We start from the raw sequence: 18936 nt of genomic DNA, 5'->3' as shown, positions 1-18936 counted from the left end.
CCAGTTCATTTCTGAACCAAGCCCTCACTGTGAAAGACAATGCCCCTGTCCCTGGTTCTGAACAATAGATAAGCAAGGTCTTTTGACTTTATGGAAGTTCAACTAGGGGTTCAATTTAGATATTTAATTATTTATATATGCTGTGAGTGACTCAATGACTTTGATATACATCTAATCTAGTATTGAAAAACACATTTATATCTATCAAGTGAAGTTTGTTGCACAATTTCCAAAACGTTGTCTTTTACACGCTGTGTAAAGAAGTAAATATCTTTTGAAGGACCATAACAACATGGCAGAAACATAAAACGATAGATATCTCGTTCTAGTCATCTTGTCCATCCGCAGAAAGACATTAGATCCACTAGATGGCAATGTCCTCCCAGTAAACGGTGAGGAGCATTAGGCGGTCCTGCCCCATCTCAAATCGTTTTTGTTCAAGGCAGCAGATGAGTAAGTGCCGTCAACAGGGACGAATATTGCCGTCCTTTCTATGCCGGGTCATCTTTTATTACGGGCTATATTCATGTCAAATACTGGGGCCATTTTTGAGATTTCATCCCTCGGCGGAATTCGGATTTTAATGCTGTAATTTGAGCTGGAAAGATGCTAGCAGGAGGACAAAGGAGAGGACTCTTTCTCTGCATCATGTGGATTTGTTGGGAGCAGGTTGCCGCACAGATGAAATATTCCATCGCCGAGGAGGTCAAAGTGGGAACGCCGGTGGGGAACGTCGCCAGGGATTTAGGATTGGACGTCGGCACCTTGGCGGAGAGGCGTTTTCGTATCGTTTCGGGCTCCGAGGGGGCTCACTTTGCGGTAAATGCCAACAATGGCGTCCTCTTTCTACGTCAACCCGTCAACCGAGAGGCACTTTGTGAGAGTGTCATACCGTGTTTAGTTAATCTGAAGTTAGTGGCAGAGAATCCTATGGAAATACATCATGTCAGTGTAGAAATAACAGATATTAATGATAACTTGCCTACATTTCAGGAGGCAGAGAAGGTTTTAGAATTATCCGAGTCTACTCTTCTTGGTAGACGCTTTCAGTTGCCAAGTGCGCAAGATCCAGACGTCGGCGTTAACACGGTGCGCGCTTACAAATTAAATTCCAATGAGTACTTTAGTATCCAAATCCGAGAACGAGGAGATGATAAGATCCCCTTTTTGATTTTACAAAAGCCTCTGGATAGAGAAAAGGACGCCGAGCACAGGCTTGTTCTGACTGCAGTTGATGGTGGAAGTCCTCCAAGATCTGGTAGTATAAACGTTACAATAATCGTTCTTGACTCGAATGATAACCATCCAATATTTACACAAGAGGTATATTCCGTTACTTTATCCGAAAATGTGAAGTTGGGAACAATAGTGATCAGGGTAGAAGCAATTGACTTAGATGAAGGATCAAACGGTGAAGTGGAATATGATTTTGGAGGAGAACTTGACTCTGCAATCTATGAAATGTTTAGTTTGGATAAAAAAACTGGAGAGGTAAAAGTAAAGGGAGAGATTGACTTTGAGAAGGCTGATGTCTACAAATTAGATGTCCACGCCACGGATAAAGGACATCTTCCCACAAGCAGCGATTGCAGGGTGATCATCAAGATAGTTGATGAAAATGACAACCGACCCGAAATAGACGTAACGTCTCTGTCAAAAAACATAGCAGAAGATTCCAAACTAGGAACTGTCATTTCTCTCATAAGCATAACGGATAAAGATGTGGGATTAAATGGCAAAATCATAAGTCGTCTTTCGGAAAACGTTCCCTTCGAATTAAAACCTTCCTATCAAGATAACATGTACTCACTGGTATTAAAAGACAGACTGGATCGAGAACACATTTCGGACTATGAAATTACCATAACAGCGACTGACTGTGGTCAACCGCCTCTCTCCACCTCCAAAAATATTCATATTGATGTGTCAGATGTGAATGATAATATTCCCACATTTTTGCACAACCCAATGCAACTCTATTTGTTGGAAAATAACGTGCCAGGAAACTCCATTTTTTCGGTCACGGCTTTTGATAAAGATTTGAATGAAAATGCAGCTCTGACGTATCACATTAGCCGAGAAGGAGGAAATCAAGTCAAAATGTCAACCTTTTTAAACATCAACCCTGAGACTGGTGACATTACAGCACTCAAAAGTTTTGACTTTGAGACGCTAAAGAGTTTCAATTTCCAAGTGGTGGCCACGGATGGGGGAAGTCCTCCACTAAGCAGCAACGTGACAGTCAAGGTCTTCCTTCTGGATCAGAACGACAATGCTCCCGTCATCCTGCATCCCGTCAGCTCCAACGGTTCTGCCGAAGGTGTGGAGGAGATTCCCCGCAATTTAAAGTCTGGAGACTTGGTGACTAAAGTCAGAGCCTACGATGCTGACATCGGCTACAACGGTTGGTTGCTCTTCTCATTCGGCCAAGTGACGGACCACAGTCTGTTTACTTTGGACCGCTACACGGGCCAGATCAGGACGCTCCGCTCCTTGACGGAGAAGGACGAGGCGGAGCATCGCCTGCTCGTGGTGGTCAAAGACAACGGCAACGTCTCGCTCTCGGCCACGGCCACAGTGACGGTCAAACTGGTGGAGCCCAAAGAGGCCTTTGCGGCCTCGGACGTCCAAAGTTCGGCCAAAGCGGACCCGGAGGAGGACGGCATGACGTTCTACCTGATGATCACCTTGGGCTCGGTCTCGCTGCTCTTTGTCATCAGCATCATCGTGCTGATCGCCATGCAGTGCTCCAAGTCCACGGAGTACACGTCCAAGTACCTCCAGGAGGCCAACTACGACGGCACCCTGTGCCATAGCATCCAGTACCGATCGGGGGAAAAACGCTACATGCTTGTCGGACCCCGGATGAGTATCGGTTCTACTATCGTTCCTGGAAGCCAAGCCAACACTCTGGTGCTCCCCGACAGGAGGCAAACTTCTGGCGAGGTAAGAAATCTTTCTTTTGCACTATAGCGACAATTTAGAATGAATATGAATTGCACCCCAAAGAGTGACTGATGGTGGGATTTGCTAGAATTTGAGCAGGTCTCGATTAACAGCAGTAGTGTTGTTTTCTTCAATGTTAGCGAATTATCTATATTTGCTTTAGAGAGGCAGTCTTTTATTAGTAAAGGGAATACTTTATCTTCTGCTTGTGTGTGGCATTGATGGCATCTTAACATTATTCAACATTTACATTTATTTCTTCATCAAGCACCTTGTCTTTATGTTGACTTTATATTGGGTTCATAAAAATGTTGATCAATGTTCATGTTTTGCGCGTACGACCCTTGGCACATGTCTCAGGGGTTTCTTTCTGTATTACGGTCCCTTATCAAGTCATCATTGGATGTGATGTCAAATCGTGAAATCGGACTTGCTGTCGTCGGAGAGCATCTTTGTTTTAAAAACGTCCCATGTTGTCGATTTCTGATGATTTAGCTCGTCCTGTTGGGAGCCCGTTGGTCCTCTAGGTGTCAGTGTTACATTAGAAACCGCGAGCATGGCGTCCCTTCCTTGGACGTCTTTGTTTGAACCTGACTAAACCTCGGGCGGGCGGCATTCAGGCTGGAGCTCGTCACGTCGCTGCGTTTTGCTGGAGCAGCATTTTGAGAATAATGTCTTGGATTTAAAAGCATCCTTCTGTGGATTTTGTCGACTTGCTGTCAAGAGATGGCGGGGCGCGGTCGTCTTCATTTGGTTCTGCTTCTGCTGCTGGCAGAAGCATCACGGGCAGAAATCCGCTACAGCATCCCCGAGGAGGTGAAAGCCGGAACGGTGGTGGGAAATATCGCCAAGGATCTGGGCCTGGACGTCAACTCTCTGCCGGATCGCCGCTTCCGAGTGGTGTCCGAGTCCGAGGAGGCTTTGTTTGAGGTGAACCAGCATAACGGCCTGTTGTACGTGCACAAAAGGATTGACAGAGACGAGCGCTGTCGGGGCAGCGGCGCCTGCCTCTCCGAGCTGAAAATCATCGTGGAAAACCCTTTGGAAATCCACTACGTCGTGGTAGAAATCAGCGATGTCAACGACCACTCGCCAACGTTTATCGAGAGGGAGCAAACGTTTGAAATCGCGGAGCACACGCTGCCCGGTAAGCGCTTCCAGCTGCACGCGGCGCACGACCCCGACGCCGGGACCAACGGCATCCGCGCCTACGCACTGACCTCCAATGAACATTTTGAGGTGGATCTCCGCCATAGTGACGAGGATCAAATTCCTTTTTTGGTGCTCAAGAAATCTTTGGACCGGGAGCAAAAGGCCAAACACCGCCTACTCGTCACGGCGGTGGACGGGGGGCGACCGCCGAGATCGGCCACGCTCAACGTGACCGTCGTGGTCCTCGACAGCAACGACAATCGGCCCGTGTTTAGTCAAGATACCTATCAAATGACAATAGCGGAGAATATTCCCATTGGCACTTCCGTGTTTAAATTGAACGGCACGGACCCAGATGAAGGCCCCAATGGGGAAATTGAATACAGTCTGGCCAAGACATTGAAGAAAAACGTCTACGGTGTTTTTCAAGTGGACAAATCCACTGGAGTCCTCCGAGTCATCGGGAATGTGGACTATGAGGAAAACGATGTTTATAAGTTGGACATCGAGGCATCGGACAGAGGAACGCCCCCCCTAACAGGCGAGTGCAGAGTTATTATTAAGATAAGAGACGTAAATGATAATGTCCCCGAAATAGACGTGACCTCGCTGTCAAATACAGTCTCGGAAGACTCCAAGCTCGGTACGGTGATTTCCCTCATCAGTGTGAGGGATAAAGACTCGGGTCCCAATGGCAAAGTTGTTTGCACCATAACAAATGATGTCCCGTTTGAATTGAAGCCGTCCTACAAAGAAAACGTATTTTCAGTGGTGACCAAAGCACATCTGGACAGAGAGGAGGTGTCTGACTACGAAATGACCATAAAAGCCAGCGATTGTGGCGAGCCCCCCTTGTCAACGGTCAAATCTCTCAAGATTCACATTGCGGATGTGAACGATAACAGACCGCGCTTTGAAAAGAACCCTCTTCAGTTTTACCTCACAGAGAACAATGTGGCCGGAAATTCTGTTTTCTTGGTGAGTGCAACTGATGAAGATTTAAACGAAAACGCGGCTATTTCATATAGCATTGTGAGAGAGGGACCATCGAATGATATCATTTCTTTTCTAAACATCAATTCAGAGAATGGACAAATATCAGCACTCAAAAGTTTTGACTTTGAGACTGTGAAAAGTTTCCATTTCCAAGTGGTGGCCATGGATGGTGGAAGTCCTCCACTAAGCAGCAACGTGACAGTCAAGGTCTTCATTTTGGATCAGAACGATAACGCTCCCGTCATCCTGCATCCCGTCAGCTCCAACGGTTCTGCCGAGGGTGTGGAGGAGATTCCTCGCAACTTAAAGGCTGGAGACCTGGTGACCAAAGTCAGAGCCTACGACGCCGACATAGGCTACAATGGCTGGTTGCTCTTCTCGTTCGGCCAAGTGACGGACCACAGTTTGTTTACGCTGGACCGCTACACAGGCCAGATCAGGACGCTCCGCTCCTTGACGGAGAAGGACGAGGCGGAGCATCGCCTGCTCGTGGTGGTCAAAGACAACGGCAACGTCTCGCTCTCGGCCACGGCCACAGTGACGGTCAAAGTAGTGGAGCCCATAGAGGCCTTTGCGGCCTCCGACGTCCAAAGTTCGGCGAAAGCGGACCCGGAGGAGGATAGTATGACATTCTACCTGATGATCACCTTGGGCTCGGTCTCGCTGCTCTTTGTCATCAGCATCATCGTGCTGATCGCCATGCAGTGCTCCAAGTCCACGGAGTACACGTCCAAGTACCTCCAGGAGGCCAACTACGACGGCACGCTGTGCCACAGCATCCAATACCGATCGGGGGACAAACGCTACATGCTTGTCGGACCCCGGATGAGTATCGGTTCCACTATTGTCCCTGGAAGCCAAGCTAACACGTTGGTACTCCCTGACAGGAGGCAAACTTCTGGCGAGGTAAGACAAAAACTCCTTTCTTCACTTGTCTTTAAGCCTCACATGAAAAGAGAGTATAGTCAAAGAAAATGATTTATCTGTTGTATGACACATGAAGAAAAAAAACATTCATTTCAATAGACCTGCAGAGACCATTTATTTTTTTAGTGCTTTCTGATAATCACTTTGCAACCAGATACATATACCCATTTCTGTACTGCTTGATTATTGGCAGTTCTTCTTAGCATTGGTGATGCATTCCTTATGATGATGGATGTCTTGTATGTAATACATAATACAGTATGGCCAACAATTTTCCCCCCAAACATGATATTCAAAAGGAGATACCTCCAGTTCTTGTGAAACTGTTCACCATGTGCTTTTTATGGTTACGTATGGCTCACCTTGAAGTTATCCCAAACCCAGTTGTGTGAAACAAACCTGCTTATGAGGGGTCTCCAGGTTGTGGTGCTGTCTATGGTGCTGGACACATGAGCAGAAGCATTCTGTCACAAATTTCAGGGTGTAGCAGCTTCTCAATCTCTTGTTTTTACACAACAGAACATATATATAGCACAAATATCTATATTGGAGAGTGTTCAACCGATTGCTTTTACAAAGATAATAACAATATAGTTTGATCGGCGCTCAAACGTATTCATTTCTGATGGATATATTTAAGTAGTCTTGGTGGGTAGGTGAGTGGAGAGGATGCACTAAGATGCATTGTTTGCGTTTATTCACTTTATTTCGAGTAGATCCGCGAGTGGGATGAATAAAGTAGGAAGACCTCCCAGCATGCTGCAGTGCAAATACTGAATGATATAGTAGTAATGGTGAAAGGCGTTGTCCACTAGATGTCAGTGTTATAACGTAGATGGGTTTTCAGTCTGTTTTCCCCCTTGAAAAAGCGTCAGTGATGCACTACAAAGACGGTAGTCGCTCGAGTCTGGATGGGGAGCTTTCGCTGGCCGAGCAAGCGTGTTTCTCGATATCTAACCCTCGGATTTCTTTACAAAAGCTCCAGAGGAATTCAACAGTGGATCCTAACATTGTGAGTCAAACCAAGATCAAGGAAGAAGACGGATAACCATGTTTTGGATCAAAGCCGTGCGTTTGCTTCTCCTGCTTTGTTCCGGGGAGCTGGTTTGGGGTCAGCTAAAATATTCCATTCCCGAGGAGGTGAAGGTAGGCTCCGTCGTTGGCAACGTGGCCAAGGATTTGGGCCTGGACGTCAGCGCTTTGGCGAGCAGGAGCTTTCGCATCGTGTCCGGCGCACAGGACGCGCTGTTTGCGGTCGATCAGAACAATGGGCTTCTCTCCGTGGACCGACGCCTCGATCGCGAGCGGCTGTGCGACAGCAACGCCGTCTGTCTGCTGGATCTCAAAATCGTGGTGGAAAACCCCCTGGAGATACACTACGTCTCCGTGGAAGTGACGGACGCCAACGATCATGCTCCGAGCTTTACAGAAAAGGGCAAGTTGATAGAAATTGGAGAAAATACGTTATCTGGGGCACGCTTCCAATTACCAGGAGCAAGAGACCCCGATTTCGGAATGAATTCAATCCAGCGTTATAAACTGAGCCAGAACGATCATTTTCAACTGGAAATTCGAGATAGAGGGGAAGATAAAATTCCTTTTCTAGTGCTACAAAGGCAGTTAGACAGGGAAGAGAAAATTAACCATACCTTGATTTTGTCTGCTCTCGATGGAGGGACACCTTCCAAATCAGCAAACCTTAATGTGACCATTCGTGTTCTTGATATAAATGATAATAGACCTATTTTTTCAAAGGAAGTCTACTCTGTCGAATTACAAGAAAATGCTCCTTTGGGTACCTCCGTGATAAAAGTGCATGCCACTGACCTGGACGAGGGAGCTAACGGCGAGGTGGAATATGAATTTGGAGGCGATATGAGTTCGAAAATAGTAAATCTCTTTAGCCTGGATAAAAAGCAGGGAGAAATCCGTGTTAATGGCCCAATTGACTTTGAGACAAGTGAGGTTTTCAAGTTGGACGTGCAGGCCTCTGACAAAGGCCAGCCTCCCATGACCACAGACTGCAGGGTCATCATAAAAATTGGAGACGTCAATGACAACAAACCCCACATTGAGGTGACCTCCATCGCCAGCACGGTGCCCGAAGATGCAAAGCAAGGTACCGTCATTGCGCTCATCAGCGTGACGGATATCGATTCGGGCCCAAACGGCAAAGTCATCTGCAGGCTGACGGGAAACGTACCGCTCGAGTTGAAGCCCTCCTTCAAGGAAAATATGTATTCCTTAGTGACAAAAGACGCGTTGGACCGAGAGAAAATTTCCACTTATGACATTTCCATCACGGCCACGGACTGCGGCGAACCTCCACTTTCCACATTCCAAACTTTGAGCATCCAAGTCAAAGACGTGAATGACAACATCCCAGAGTTCCCGCAAAATCCCTTCCACTTCTACCTGACGGAAAACAACGAAGCCGGCGCTTCCGTATTTTCACTGAGTGCCTTTGACAAGGATTTAGGTGAGAATGCTGCCATTTCTTATTATATAGTGAGACAAGGGGGTCATGCTGACATCACATCTTTCCTCAATATAAATTCGGAAAATGGACAAATATCAGCACTCAAAAGTTTTGATTTTGAGACACTGAAAAGTTTCCACTTCCAAGTGGTGGCCACAGATGGTGGGAGTCCTCCACTAAGCAGCAACGTGACAGTCAAGGTCTTCATTCTGGATCAGAACGACAACACTCCCGTCATCCTGCATCCCGTCAGCTCCAACGGTTCTGCTGAAGGTGTGGAGGAGATTCCCCGCAACTTAAAGTCTGGAGACCTGGTGACAAAAGTCAGAGCCTACGACGCCGACATCGGCTACAACGGCTGGCTGCTCTTCTCATTCGGCCAAGTAACGGACCACAGTCTGTTTACTTTGGACCGCTACACGGGCCAGATCAGGACGCTCCGCTCCTTGACGGAGAAGGACGAGGCCGAGCATCGCCTGCTCGTGGTGGTCAAAGACAACGGCAACGTCTCGCTCTCGGCCACGGCCACAGTGATGGTCAAACTAGTGGAGCCCAAAGAGGCCTTTGCGGCCTCCGACGTCCAAAGTTCGGCCAAAGCGGACCCGGAGGAGGACAGCATGACTTTTTACCTGATGATCACCTTGGGCTCGGTCTCGCTCCTCTTTGTCATCAGCATCATCGTGCTGATCGCCATGCAGTGCTCCAAGTCCACGGAGTACACGTCCAAGTACCTCCAGGAGGCCAACTACGACGGCACCCTATGCCACAGCATCCAATACCGATCAGGGGACAAACGCTACATGCTGGTGGGACCCCGGATGAGTATCGGTTCCACTATAGTTCCTGGAAGCCAAGCCAACACTCTGGTACTCCCTGACAGAAGACACAATAGGGAGGTAAGAAGCTAAGAATCAATACTTGTCATACACTGTCCAGTTTTACGGAATTGTCAGTTGCCATGAGTTTTCTCCCCTTCATTGAAGCTTGGTTGGATGTTGTTGAAATCAACTTTTTTTCACAATAGTATATAGTTAAGCATCTAAAATACACTACCAAAACATTTTTCCCAGAACACCCTTGCAAGCCATCATGCAGTATCATTCCATCCACTGTACATGTGTATTCCTTTTTTCAATCTATTTTGAAAACGTATAGACAAGAGGCAAGAGCATCACCTTATTGCAAATTGCATTTAGAGAGAATATACATTAGAGCAGTGAAATTGTACTTCTGCAGGACTTTGACCGGGCATCGTGGGTTCGTTTCCCACTCAGTGACCGTGTGATTGTGAATGGTTTTCTTATTCTGCATGTGCCTGAGGACCAACAGGCAATAACTTTGGGCCGTAGTCCACCTTCTCGCCTCATTTCAGCTGGGTAGTCGATGCTGACAAGCATAAGCAGTGTTGTAAATGGAGGTAGAGATGCAATATCCTGGATAATTTTACCCAGCCCCAAAACATCCCAACGTAGTCAATCAATGAAAACGTATTAATGGTTCTTTTTGGCTACCGTTTGCCTGATAAGTTAAGCAACCTAAACCGTTAGTTCCAATTTCCTCTAGATGTCGCTGTGAGACCAGAAAGGCAAGGCGAGCATCCTTCTCCTCCTCTGGGCTTTTGTCTGTCTGCGGAGAGAGCGTTCATTTGTTCCGGTGTTCATCGGGATAGCTGATCACGGTGTTCACCGCGGTGAGGCTTTTTAGTACATATTTATTCGGATGTGGATTCTGGAGCCCCGTTGGAAATAAGAATGGTGGAAAAAGGGGGAATTCAAAGGCGGATTTGTGGGTCCTTTTTCCTGCATTCCTTTTTGCTGTTGTTTTTCTGGGAGTGGACTCGGGCAGAGCTACGCTACTCTCTTCCCGAGGAGATGGTCACCGGAACCGTGGTAGGCCATCTGGCCAAGGACTTAGGACTGGAGAGGAGCTCGCTGGGAGCCAGGCATTTCCGGGTGGTGTCGGGATCTCCCGAGGCCTATTTCGAAGTGAACGCCGACAGCGGGGCCCTGCAGGTCCGACGCAAAATTGACCGGGAGGAGCTTTGTCAGGGTGGTGGCGCGTGCTTGATGGAGCTCAAGATCCTGCTGGAGAATCCTCTCGAGGTTCATTACGTGCTGGTGGAAATCACGGATGTCAATGACCACAGTCCCGTCTTCTCGGAGAGGAAGCAGATCTTTAAAATAGCTGAACATTCCGCTCCGGGCACGCGATTCCAGCTGCACGCAGCCACCGATCCCGACGCCGGCACCAATTCGGTGGGCACCTACACGCTGACGGCGAATGAACATTTTGAACTGGATATCGTGCAGAGCGATGACGAAAAAATGCCATTTTTGGTCCTGAAAAGGTCGTTAGATCGGGAACAGAAAGATAAGCACTCCTTCTTTGTCACGGCATTGGATGGGGGGAAGCCTCAAAAGTCCAGCACACTTAATGTGACCATTATTGTGCTGGACAATAACGATAACCGACCTATGTTTAGTCAAGACACGTACAATGTTGATTTAGTTGAAAATGTATCAGGAGGCACCGTTGTAGCACGAGTAAATGCGACCGATCCGGACCAAGGAACAAATGGTGAAATAGAATACAGCCTGAGTAAGACTTTGACAAGCAAAGTATCTGACATTTTCCAAATCGATAGTCTGAGTGGCCAAATTAAGTTGAAGCGGCCTGTGGACTTTGAGGAATCAGAGATTTATAGAATAGAAATTGAGGCCTCTGATAAAGGAATGCCTCCACTCACCAGCAGGTGTCGAGTGATTGTAAAAATAAAAGATGTCAATGATAATCCCCCAGTAATTGAATTGACATCGCTGTCCAATAAAGTGTCGGAGGATTCAAAGCCCGGGACGGTCATTTCCCTCATTAGTGTTTCGGACAAAGACTCTGGTGCGAATGGGCAAATAAATGTGCACATCACCAACAATGTGCCTTTTCAATTGAAACCTTCCTATAAGGAGAACACTTACTCGGTTGCCACAAAAGGCTTTTTGGATCGAGAGGAGCTTTCGCATTATCAAATAACTATTAAAGCTAGCGATTGTGGCGATCCGCCCTTGTCGAGCGTCAGGACATTTGACGTTGAGGTGTCGGATGTAAATGACAACAAACCCCATTTTGACCAAAGCCCCTTCAATTTTTACCTGTTGGAAAACAATATCGCCGGAGCGTCAGTGTTCTACGTAAGGGCGACTGATAACGACTTGAATGAAAATGCAGTGATTCAATATAAAATTGTTCCAGTTGAAAAAGAAAGTGCCCCGACATCTCTGATGAATATCAATACTGAAAATGGAGATATAACGGCACTGAAAAGCTTTGACTTTGAGACTGTGAAAAGTTTCCGCTTCCAAGTGGTGGCCCTGGATGGTGGAAGTCCTCAATTGAGCAGCAACGTGACGGTCAACGTCTTCATTCTGGATCAGAACGACAACGCTCCCGTCATATTACATCCTGTCAGCTCTAACGGTTCTGCCGAAGGTGTGGAGGAGATACCTCGCAACTTAAAGTCTGGAGACCTGGTGACCAAAGTCAGAGCCTACGACGCCGACATAGGCTACAACGGTTGGTTGCTCTTTTCATTCGGGCAAGTGACAGACCACAGTCTGTTTACTCTGGACCGCTACACGGGCCAGATAAGGACACTCCGCTCCTTGACGGAGAAGGACGAGGCGGAGCATTGCCTGCTCGTGGTGGTTAAAGACAACGGCAATGTTTCGCTCTCAGCCACGGCTACAGTGACGGTCAAACTGATGGAGCCCAAAGAAGCCTTTGCGGCCTCCGATGTCAAAAGTTCGACCAAAGTGGACCAGGAGGAAGACAGTGTTACTTTCTACCTGATGATCACCTTGGGCTCGGTCTCGCTGCTCTTTGTCATCAGCATCATCGTGCTGATCGCCATGCAGTGCTCCAAGTCCACGGAGTACACGTCCAAGTACCTCCAGGAGGCTAACTACGATGGCACGCTGTGCCACAGCATCCAGTACCGATCGGGGGAAAAACGCTACATGCTCGTCGGACCCAGGATGAGTATCGGTTCCACTATCGTTCCTGGAAGCCAAGCCAACACGTTGGTACTCCCTGATAGGAGACATGCTTCGGGCGAGGTAAGGAATAATGTTAATTTTAATATTTGAAATGGTGAGTGTGTATGCGCAGTGTGAACTCGCTTTGGTAGACTCTATGGGCATGGTCAATTATTTGGGTGTAAGTGGGGGGAATGTCTTTTGGTTTACAATGTGATTCTTCCTACTAAGTGTATGTCAGGGAAAAAATAATGGACAACATCTTGAATAGAGTAGCTTTCACCTTGTGACAAAGATGAGAAAAGATCAGGAGCTTCTTGGGGGCTGCTGTCCATGGTCCTGGAAATTGGTGCTTTCTGTTCTACATTCCACACGTTTGCTGGGAAACACAAATACGTATACATTTAGACATGGGATTACCTTAGTAGTACCTGCATACTTAGTTAAGGAATATTTTAATGTGTTTCTTCCTATGATATTTACACATGCTTTTCACTGGTCCACTGGTTCAGTGTTCCATCACCTTGCAGGAGAATGTATTCCGGCCTAATTTGTTGACATTTATTTTAGGTTTATTTAAAACAAGATAGTTAGCACTTGCAGTTTTTTTGTGATATAATGATGAAAACGACCTTATCCTTTCCGTACACGTGGTGGCAGTATCTGACCATATAAGGCATTTGACGTTGTCTGCGCAGATGAAGAGCCCGCCCATTCATTAGTCAGCCTCGCCGGTCTCAACGATTCAGATGACAGACCCGCGGTGATCGTTGTCATTTTTTTACGTTCTCTTGTATATTCAAAACGGGACAGCAGAGCTGTGAGTGCAACCGTCTTAGTGCAATGGAGAAAACCTTCTTGTAAAGGGGCGACATTGTGAGCAGGCTTGGATTTCTGTTTTGGCGAGGAAACATGGAACAAAGAGGGAGCAGTGCGAGGCAGTGCCGGCCTAATTCGCTCGGCATCCTTTTGCCTTTGTTTGTCTGCGTCGCTGCCGTTTCCGCGCAGCTCAGATATTCCATATCCGAGGAGCTCAGCGATGGGGCTTTTGTCGGGAACCTCGCCAAGGATTTGGGACTAGATCCGGCTTCCATTAAGAAGAGGGGGTTCCGCATTATGTCCAGCTCGAGTGTGGAACGCCTGTTTAAGGTAAACGAGGACGACGGGGCCCTTTACGCAAACGCTCGAATTGATCGCGAGGAGGTTTGCAAGGAGAGCAAGGCGTGTTTGATTCAGATCAAAACGGTCCTCGACAACCCTCTAGAGGTGCATCACATCACGGTGGAAATATTGGATTTAAACGACCACGCCCCCACCTTTCCTGAAAAGACAAAAAGGCTGGAAATAAGTGAGTCTGCTTTCCCTGGTTCTAAATTTCAATTGCAAAATGCACACGACCCCGATGGCGGGATCAACTCGGTACAACAGTACAAAATCAGCCAAAACGACCACTTCCGCTTGGAGGTGAAGGACAGAGGCCGAGACGGCAAAACGCCAATTTTGCAGTTGCACAAGCAGCTGGACAGAGAAAGCAAACGGATTCATAAACTGGTGCTGACGGCCATTGATGGGGGCACGCCCCCCAAAACCGGTTCGTACGAAATTCTCGTGGAGGTTCTAGACATCAACGACAACATGCCGGCCTTCACCAAGGACACATATTCCGCCACGTTGCAAGAAAACGCGCCCGTGGGCACGACGGTAATTCAAGTCAACGCCACGGATTCCGATTCCGGTGCCAACGGGGAGGTGGTCTATTCCTTTGGAAGCGAAGTCAAAAATAAAATCAGACAGTTATTTCAAATTGATCACATCACCGGCGAGATTATCGTGAGTGGCAATGTGGATTTTGAGGAACAAGACAGTTATGATATTGACATCCAAGCCTCAGACAAAGGAAACGTTCCACTTAAAACTGATAAAAGCGTCATTATTAAAATCATAGACACGAACGATAACCGCCCGGAGATAGAAGTGACGTCGTTGTCTCGTGCAGTTTCCGAGGACTCCAGACCCGGAACCACCGTGGCCCTCCTCAGTGTGACAGATTTAGACTCTGGGCTGAATGGAAAAATAGTCAGCCATGTTTCTGAAGAGTCGCCTTTTGTGTTGACTGAATCCATGCAGGATAATTTGTTCGCTCTGGTGACCAAGTCGCAGCTGGACAGAGAAAAGAAATCCGCGTACGATGTAACAATCGTCGCAAAAGATTCGGGTGAGCCGGCGCTCACGTCCAAACAGATGATCAGTATTTTGGTGTCCGATATAAATGATAATAGTCCAAAATTTCTATCCAGTCCGTACTCTTTCTACATGAGTGAAAATAACAAACCAGGTGATTCAATGTTTTCAGTAAAGGCTTATGATTCCGATGATGGAGAAAACGCAGTCATTTCTTATCACATTTTGAGAAACAACAAGGACAGCGGCCACACATCATTTCTCAATATTAATTCTGAAACAGGCCAAATTGTGGCACTAAAAAGTTTTGACTTTGAGACGCTAAAGAGTTTCAATTTCCAAGTGGTGGCCACAGATGGTGGAATTCCTCCACTGAGCAACAACACGACAGTCAACGTCTTCATTTTGGATCAGAACGACAACGCTCCTGTCATATTACATCCCGTCAGCTCCAACGGTTCTGCCGAGGGTGTGGAGGAGATACCTCGCAACTTAAAGTCTGGAGACCTGGTGACTAAGGTCAGAGCCTACGACGCCGACATCGGCTACAACGGCTGGCTGCTCTTCTCATTCGGCCAAGTGACGGACCACAGTCTGTTTACTCTGGACCGCTACACGGGGCAGATCAGGACGCTCCGCTCCTTGACGGAGAAGGACGAGGCGGAGCATCGCCTGCTCGTGGTGGTCAAAGACAATGGCAACGTCTCGCTCTCGGCGACGGCCACATTGACGGTCAAACTGGTGGAGCCAAAAGAGGCCTTTGCGGCCTCTGACATCAAAAGTTTGGCCAAAGCAGACCAGGAGGAGGACAGCGTGACCTTCTACCTGATGATCACCTTGGGCTCGGTCTCGCTGCTCTTTATCATCAGCATCATCGTGCTGATCGCCATGCAGTGCTCCAAGTCCACGGAGTACACGTCCAAGTACCTCCAGGAGGCCAACTATGACGGCACCCTGTGCCACAGCATCCAGTACCGATCGGGGGACAAACGCTACATGCTCGTCGGACCCAGGATGAGCATCGGTTCTACTATTGTCCCGGGAAGCCAAGCCAACACTCTTGTACTCCCTGATAGGAGGCAAACTTCTGGGGAGGTAAGACTCATCGACCTGTTACCTTATGATGAATGTGTGTAGTTTAAGCCACTTTGAAATTCATATGTTGCTTTGTAAATTTGTGGACAAAACCATGATGCTAGGGTCTGGTATTTGACACCATTTGATCATGTTGGTCTTTTTAGAGGGGGCTGTCTGTAGTGCTGAAATTCTGCACATTTTCACTGATTATCTATGAACAAGGAGCCAGGCTCATTGTGCCAGTTATTTCTAGTGGTTAGTCGACACGTGCGTGTTCTCGTGTATTCTTGGATAAGACAAGCTACAAATCAGAATGGGCCTGAAAAATATAAGGTCCACATAAAGGCAATGATGCGATGTTGTTATTTTTCCCCCTCAACTTGCTCATCATTTAAATTGACAAGAACAACCTGAGGTCGTATTATAAGGGCACACTTGTATATGCCTTTCATTTTATACAATGTGCAATTTGGTTTTTTTTAAAACTGTTTTTAAAATGTCACTGCAATATCACAGTTGCCCGCAAAGTGTCAGTATGAACACACAAATCCTGCATCACGTGACTTCATGTATGAAACGTTGCCCTCCACTCGAGCACCGAGTAGCGTTCGGGGTGGCAAGATCTCCGTTTCTGCTTATTTGGTGGCAGTTGTTTCCGTCCGAATCCTCGGTTCTAGTGCAGCTGACTTCGTGGAGGAATATTTTATGTATCACAATTGTGTATTTGGTCGTGACAACTGCAGCTGTTTTTGCATGAGAATGGACTAGTGATGGCGTTTTTGATCAAGATGGAACAAAGAGACGTGCATCTGAGGGCGAGACGCTGCTGGCTGGGATGCGTGATTGCAGTGCTTTTGTGGAGCCTGACTTCGGCGCAATTGAGATACGCCATCCCTGAAGAAGTCAGTGAAGGTACCGTGGTGGGAAATGCTGCAAAAGACCTGGGATTGGATAGAAGCACGTTGAAAGAGCGCAAGTACCGGATCGTCTCCAGTACCGCGGAGCCTCTTTTTCATGTGAGTCAGACGGATGGCGTCCTTTACGTCAGCAGGAAGATCGACAGGGAAAAGGAGTGCCCGCAGAGCAGTGCGTGCTTGATTAATTTGAAAACCGTGCTCGAGAACCCACTGGAGGTCCACTATGTCGGAGTGGAGATATTAGATGTAAATGATCATTCTCCTGGCTTTCCAGAGGAAGAAATCAAGCTGGACATTTCGGAGTCAGTGTTGCCTGGAGCAAGATTTCAGCTACCAGCTTCTCAAGATGGAGATAGTGCACAGTTTTCTGTCCAGCGATATAAACTCAGTGAAAATAATTATTTTGGTTTGGAAGTTAAAGATAAAGGGAAGGATGGCAAAATCCCCATTCTGGTGGTCAAAAAGTCTTTAGACAGGGAGACCACAGATTATCTTTCATTAGTTCTGACTGCACTGGATGGAGGTAAACCTCCCAAAATGGGTGCAATGAGTATTCTAATAAATGTGCTCGATATCAATGATAATGCACCTATGTTTACTCAAGATGTATATTCAGTCATGCTCAATGAAAATGCAGCAATCGGTACAACTGTCATTAAAGTAAATGCAACTGATTCAGATCGGGGACAAAATGGAGAGGTTGTTTATTCTTTTAGCAAAAGTATGAATCGAAAGATCATGGATTTATTTGACATTGCCGAAACTACAGGTGAGATTATTGTGAAGGGGCCTTTGGATTATGAAGAAAATGACATGTTTGAGATTGAAATCCAAGCATCAGATAAAGGAGCTGTCCCATTAACAACTGAAAAAAGTGTGATCATCAAGATAGTTGACATCAACGACAATGCACCTGAGATTGAAGTCACTTCATTCTCCAGCTCTATTCCTGAGGATTCCAGGATAGGAACAACAGTAGCATTAATTAGTGTAAACGACTTGGACTCTGGTCTCAACGGGAAAGTGAGTTTCTTCATAGGTGAGAATGTTCCTTTTGATTTGTCGCCGTCATTACAAGACAAAATGTTTTCTTTGGTGACCAAATCGCCCCTGGATAGAGAAAATGTGGCCAAATATGACATCTTAGTGTCGGCAAGAGACGCTGGTCAACCTGCGCTCTCGTCGGAAAAGACCATCCGGGTTTTTATTTCCGATGTCAACGACAATAGTCCCCGTTTTGCATTCAGTCCTTATGCTTTCTACGTCACCGAGGGCAACAGAGCAGGAGCCCCCGTCTTTTCTGTCCAAGCTTTTGATGGCGACGAAAACGAAAATGCCATCATTTCATATCATATTGTCAGAGATGGAAAAGATGAACATCAACTGTCCTCCTTTCTAAGCATAAACAGTGAAAATGGACAAATATCAGCGCTCAAAAGCTTTGACTTTGAGACACTGAAAAGTTTCCACTTCCAAGTGGTGGCCACAGATGGTGGAAGTCCTCCGCTATGCAGCAATGCGACGGTCAAGGTCTTCATTCTGGATCAGAACGACAACGCTCCCGTCATCCTGCATCCCGTCAGCTCCAACGGTTCTGCCGAAGGTGTGGAGGAGATACCCCGCAACTTAAAGTCTGGAGACCTGGTGACTAAAGTCAGAGCCTACGATGCTGACATCGGCTACAACGGTTGGTTGCTCTTCTCATTCGGCCAAGTGACGGACCACAGTCTGTTTACTCTGGACCGCTACACGGGCCAAATCAGGACGCTCCGCTCCTTGACGGAGAAGGACGAGGCGGAGCATCGCCTGCTCGTGGTGGTCAAAGACAACGGCAACGTCTCGCTCTCGGCCACGGCTACAGTGACGGTCAAACTGGTGGAGCCCAAAGAGGCCTTTGCGGCCTCGGACGTCAAAAGTTCGGCCAAAGCGGACCCGGAGGAGGACAGTGTGACATTCTACCTGATGATCACCTTGGGCTCGGTCTCGCTGCTCTTTGTCATCAGCATCATCGTGCTGATCGCCATGCAGTGCTCCAAGTCCACGGAGTACACGTCCAAGTACCTCCAGGAGGCCAACTATGATGGCACCCTGTGCCACAGCATCCAGTACCGATCGGGGGAAAAACGCTACATGCTGGTCGGACCCAGGATGAGCATCGGTTCTACTATTGTCCCGGGAAGCCAAGCCAACACTCTGGTACTCCCTGACAGGAGGCAAACTTCTGGGGAGGTAA

The 18936-nt window shown here is 47.3% G+C and overlaps 2 protein-coding genes and 1 pseudogene across 9 annotated transcripts in view; all 3 read left to right on the top strand.

The window, feature by feature from the left end:
• LOC144081924 (protocadherin alpha-C2-like) overlaps window positions 1-18936 on the top strand; it is a 91110-nt gene that overhangs the window by 6225 nt on the left and 65949 nt on the right. The window contains exon 1 of one of the 8 annotated variants that reach the window (XM_077608499.1): window positions 38-2946. The exons of 2 other annotated variants lie outside the window; for them this stretch is intronic. In XM_077608499.1, coding sequence (XP_077464625.1) covers window positions 607-2946 — 2340 coding nt within the window. In that variant the 5' untranslated portion in view covers window positions 38-606. 5 more of the 8 variants (XM_077608500.1, XM_077608496.1, XM_077608495.1 and 2 more) reach the window with 5 other exon arrangements.
• The window catches only part of LOC144081926 (protocadherin beta-14-like), a 49570-nt gene that overhangs the window by 9615 nt on the left and 21019 nt on the right, over window positions 1-18936 (top strand). The window lies entirely within an intron of this gene.
• Window positions 6678-9408, top strand: LOC144082605 (protocadherin alpha-8 pseudogene; annotated as a pseudogene).

The sequence above is a fragment of the Stigmatopora argus genome, chromosome 9 (assembly GCF_051989625.1).
Source record: "Stigmatopora argus isolate UIUO_Sarg chromosome 9, RoL_Sarg_1.0, whole genome shotgun sequence".
NCBI lineage: Eukaryota > Metazoa > Chordata > Actinopteri > Syngnathiformes > Syngnathidae > Stigmatopora > Stigmatopora argus.
The sequence above is the reverse complement of the archived record's forward strand: the minus strand, read 5'-3'. Positions and strand labels throughout refer to the sequence as shown.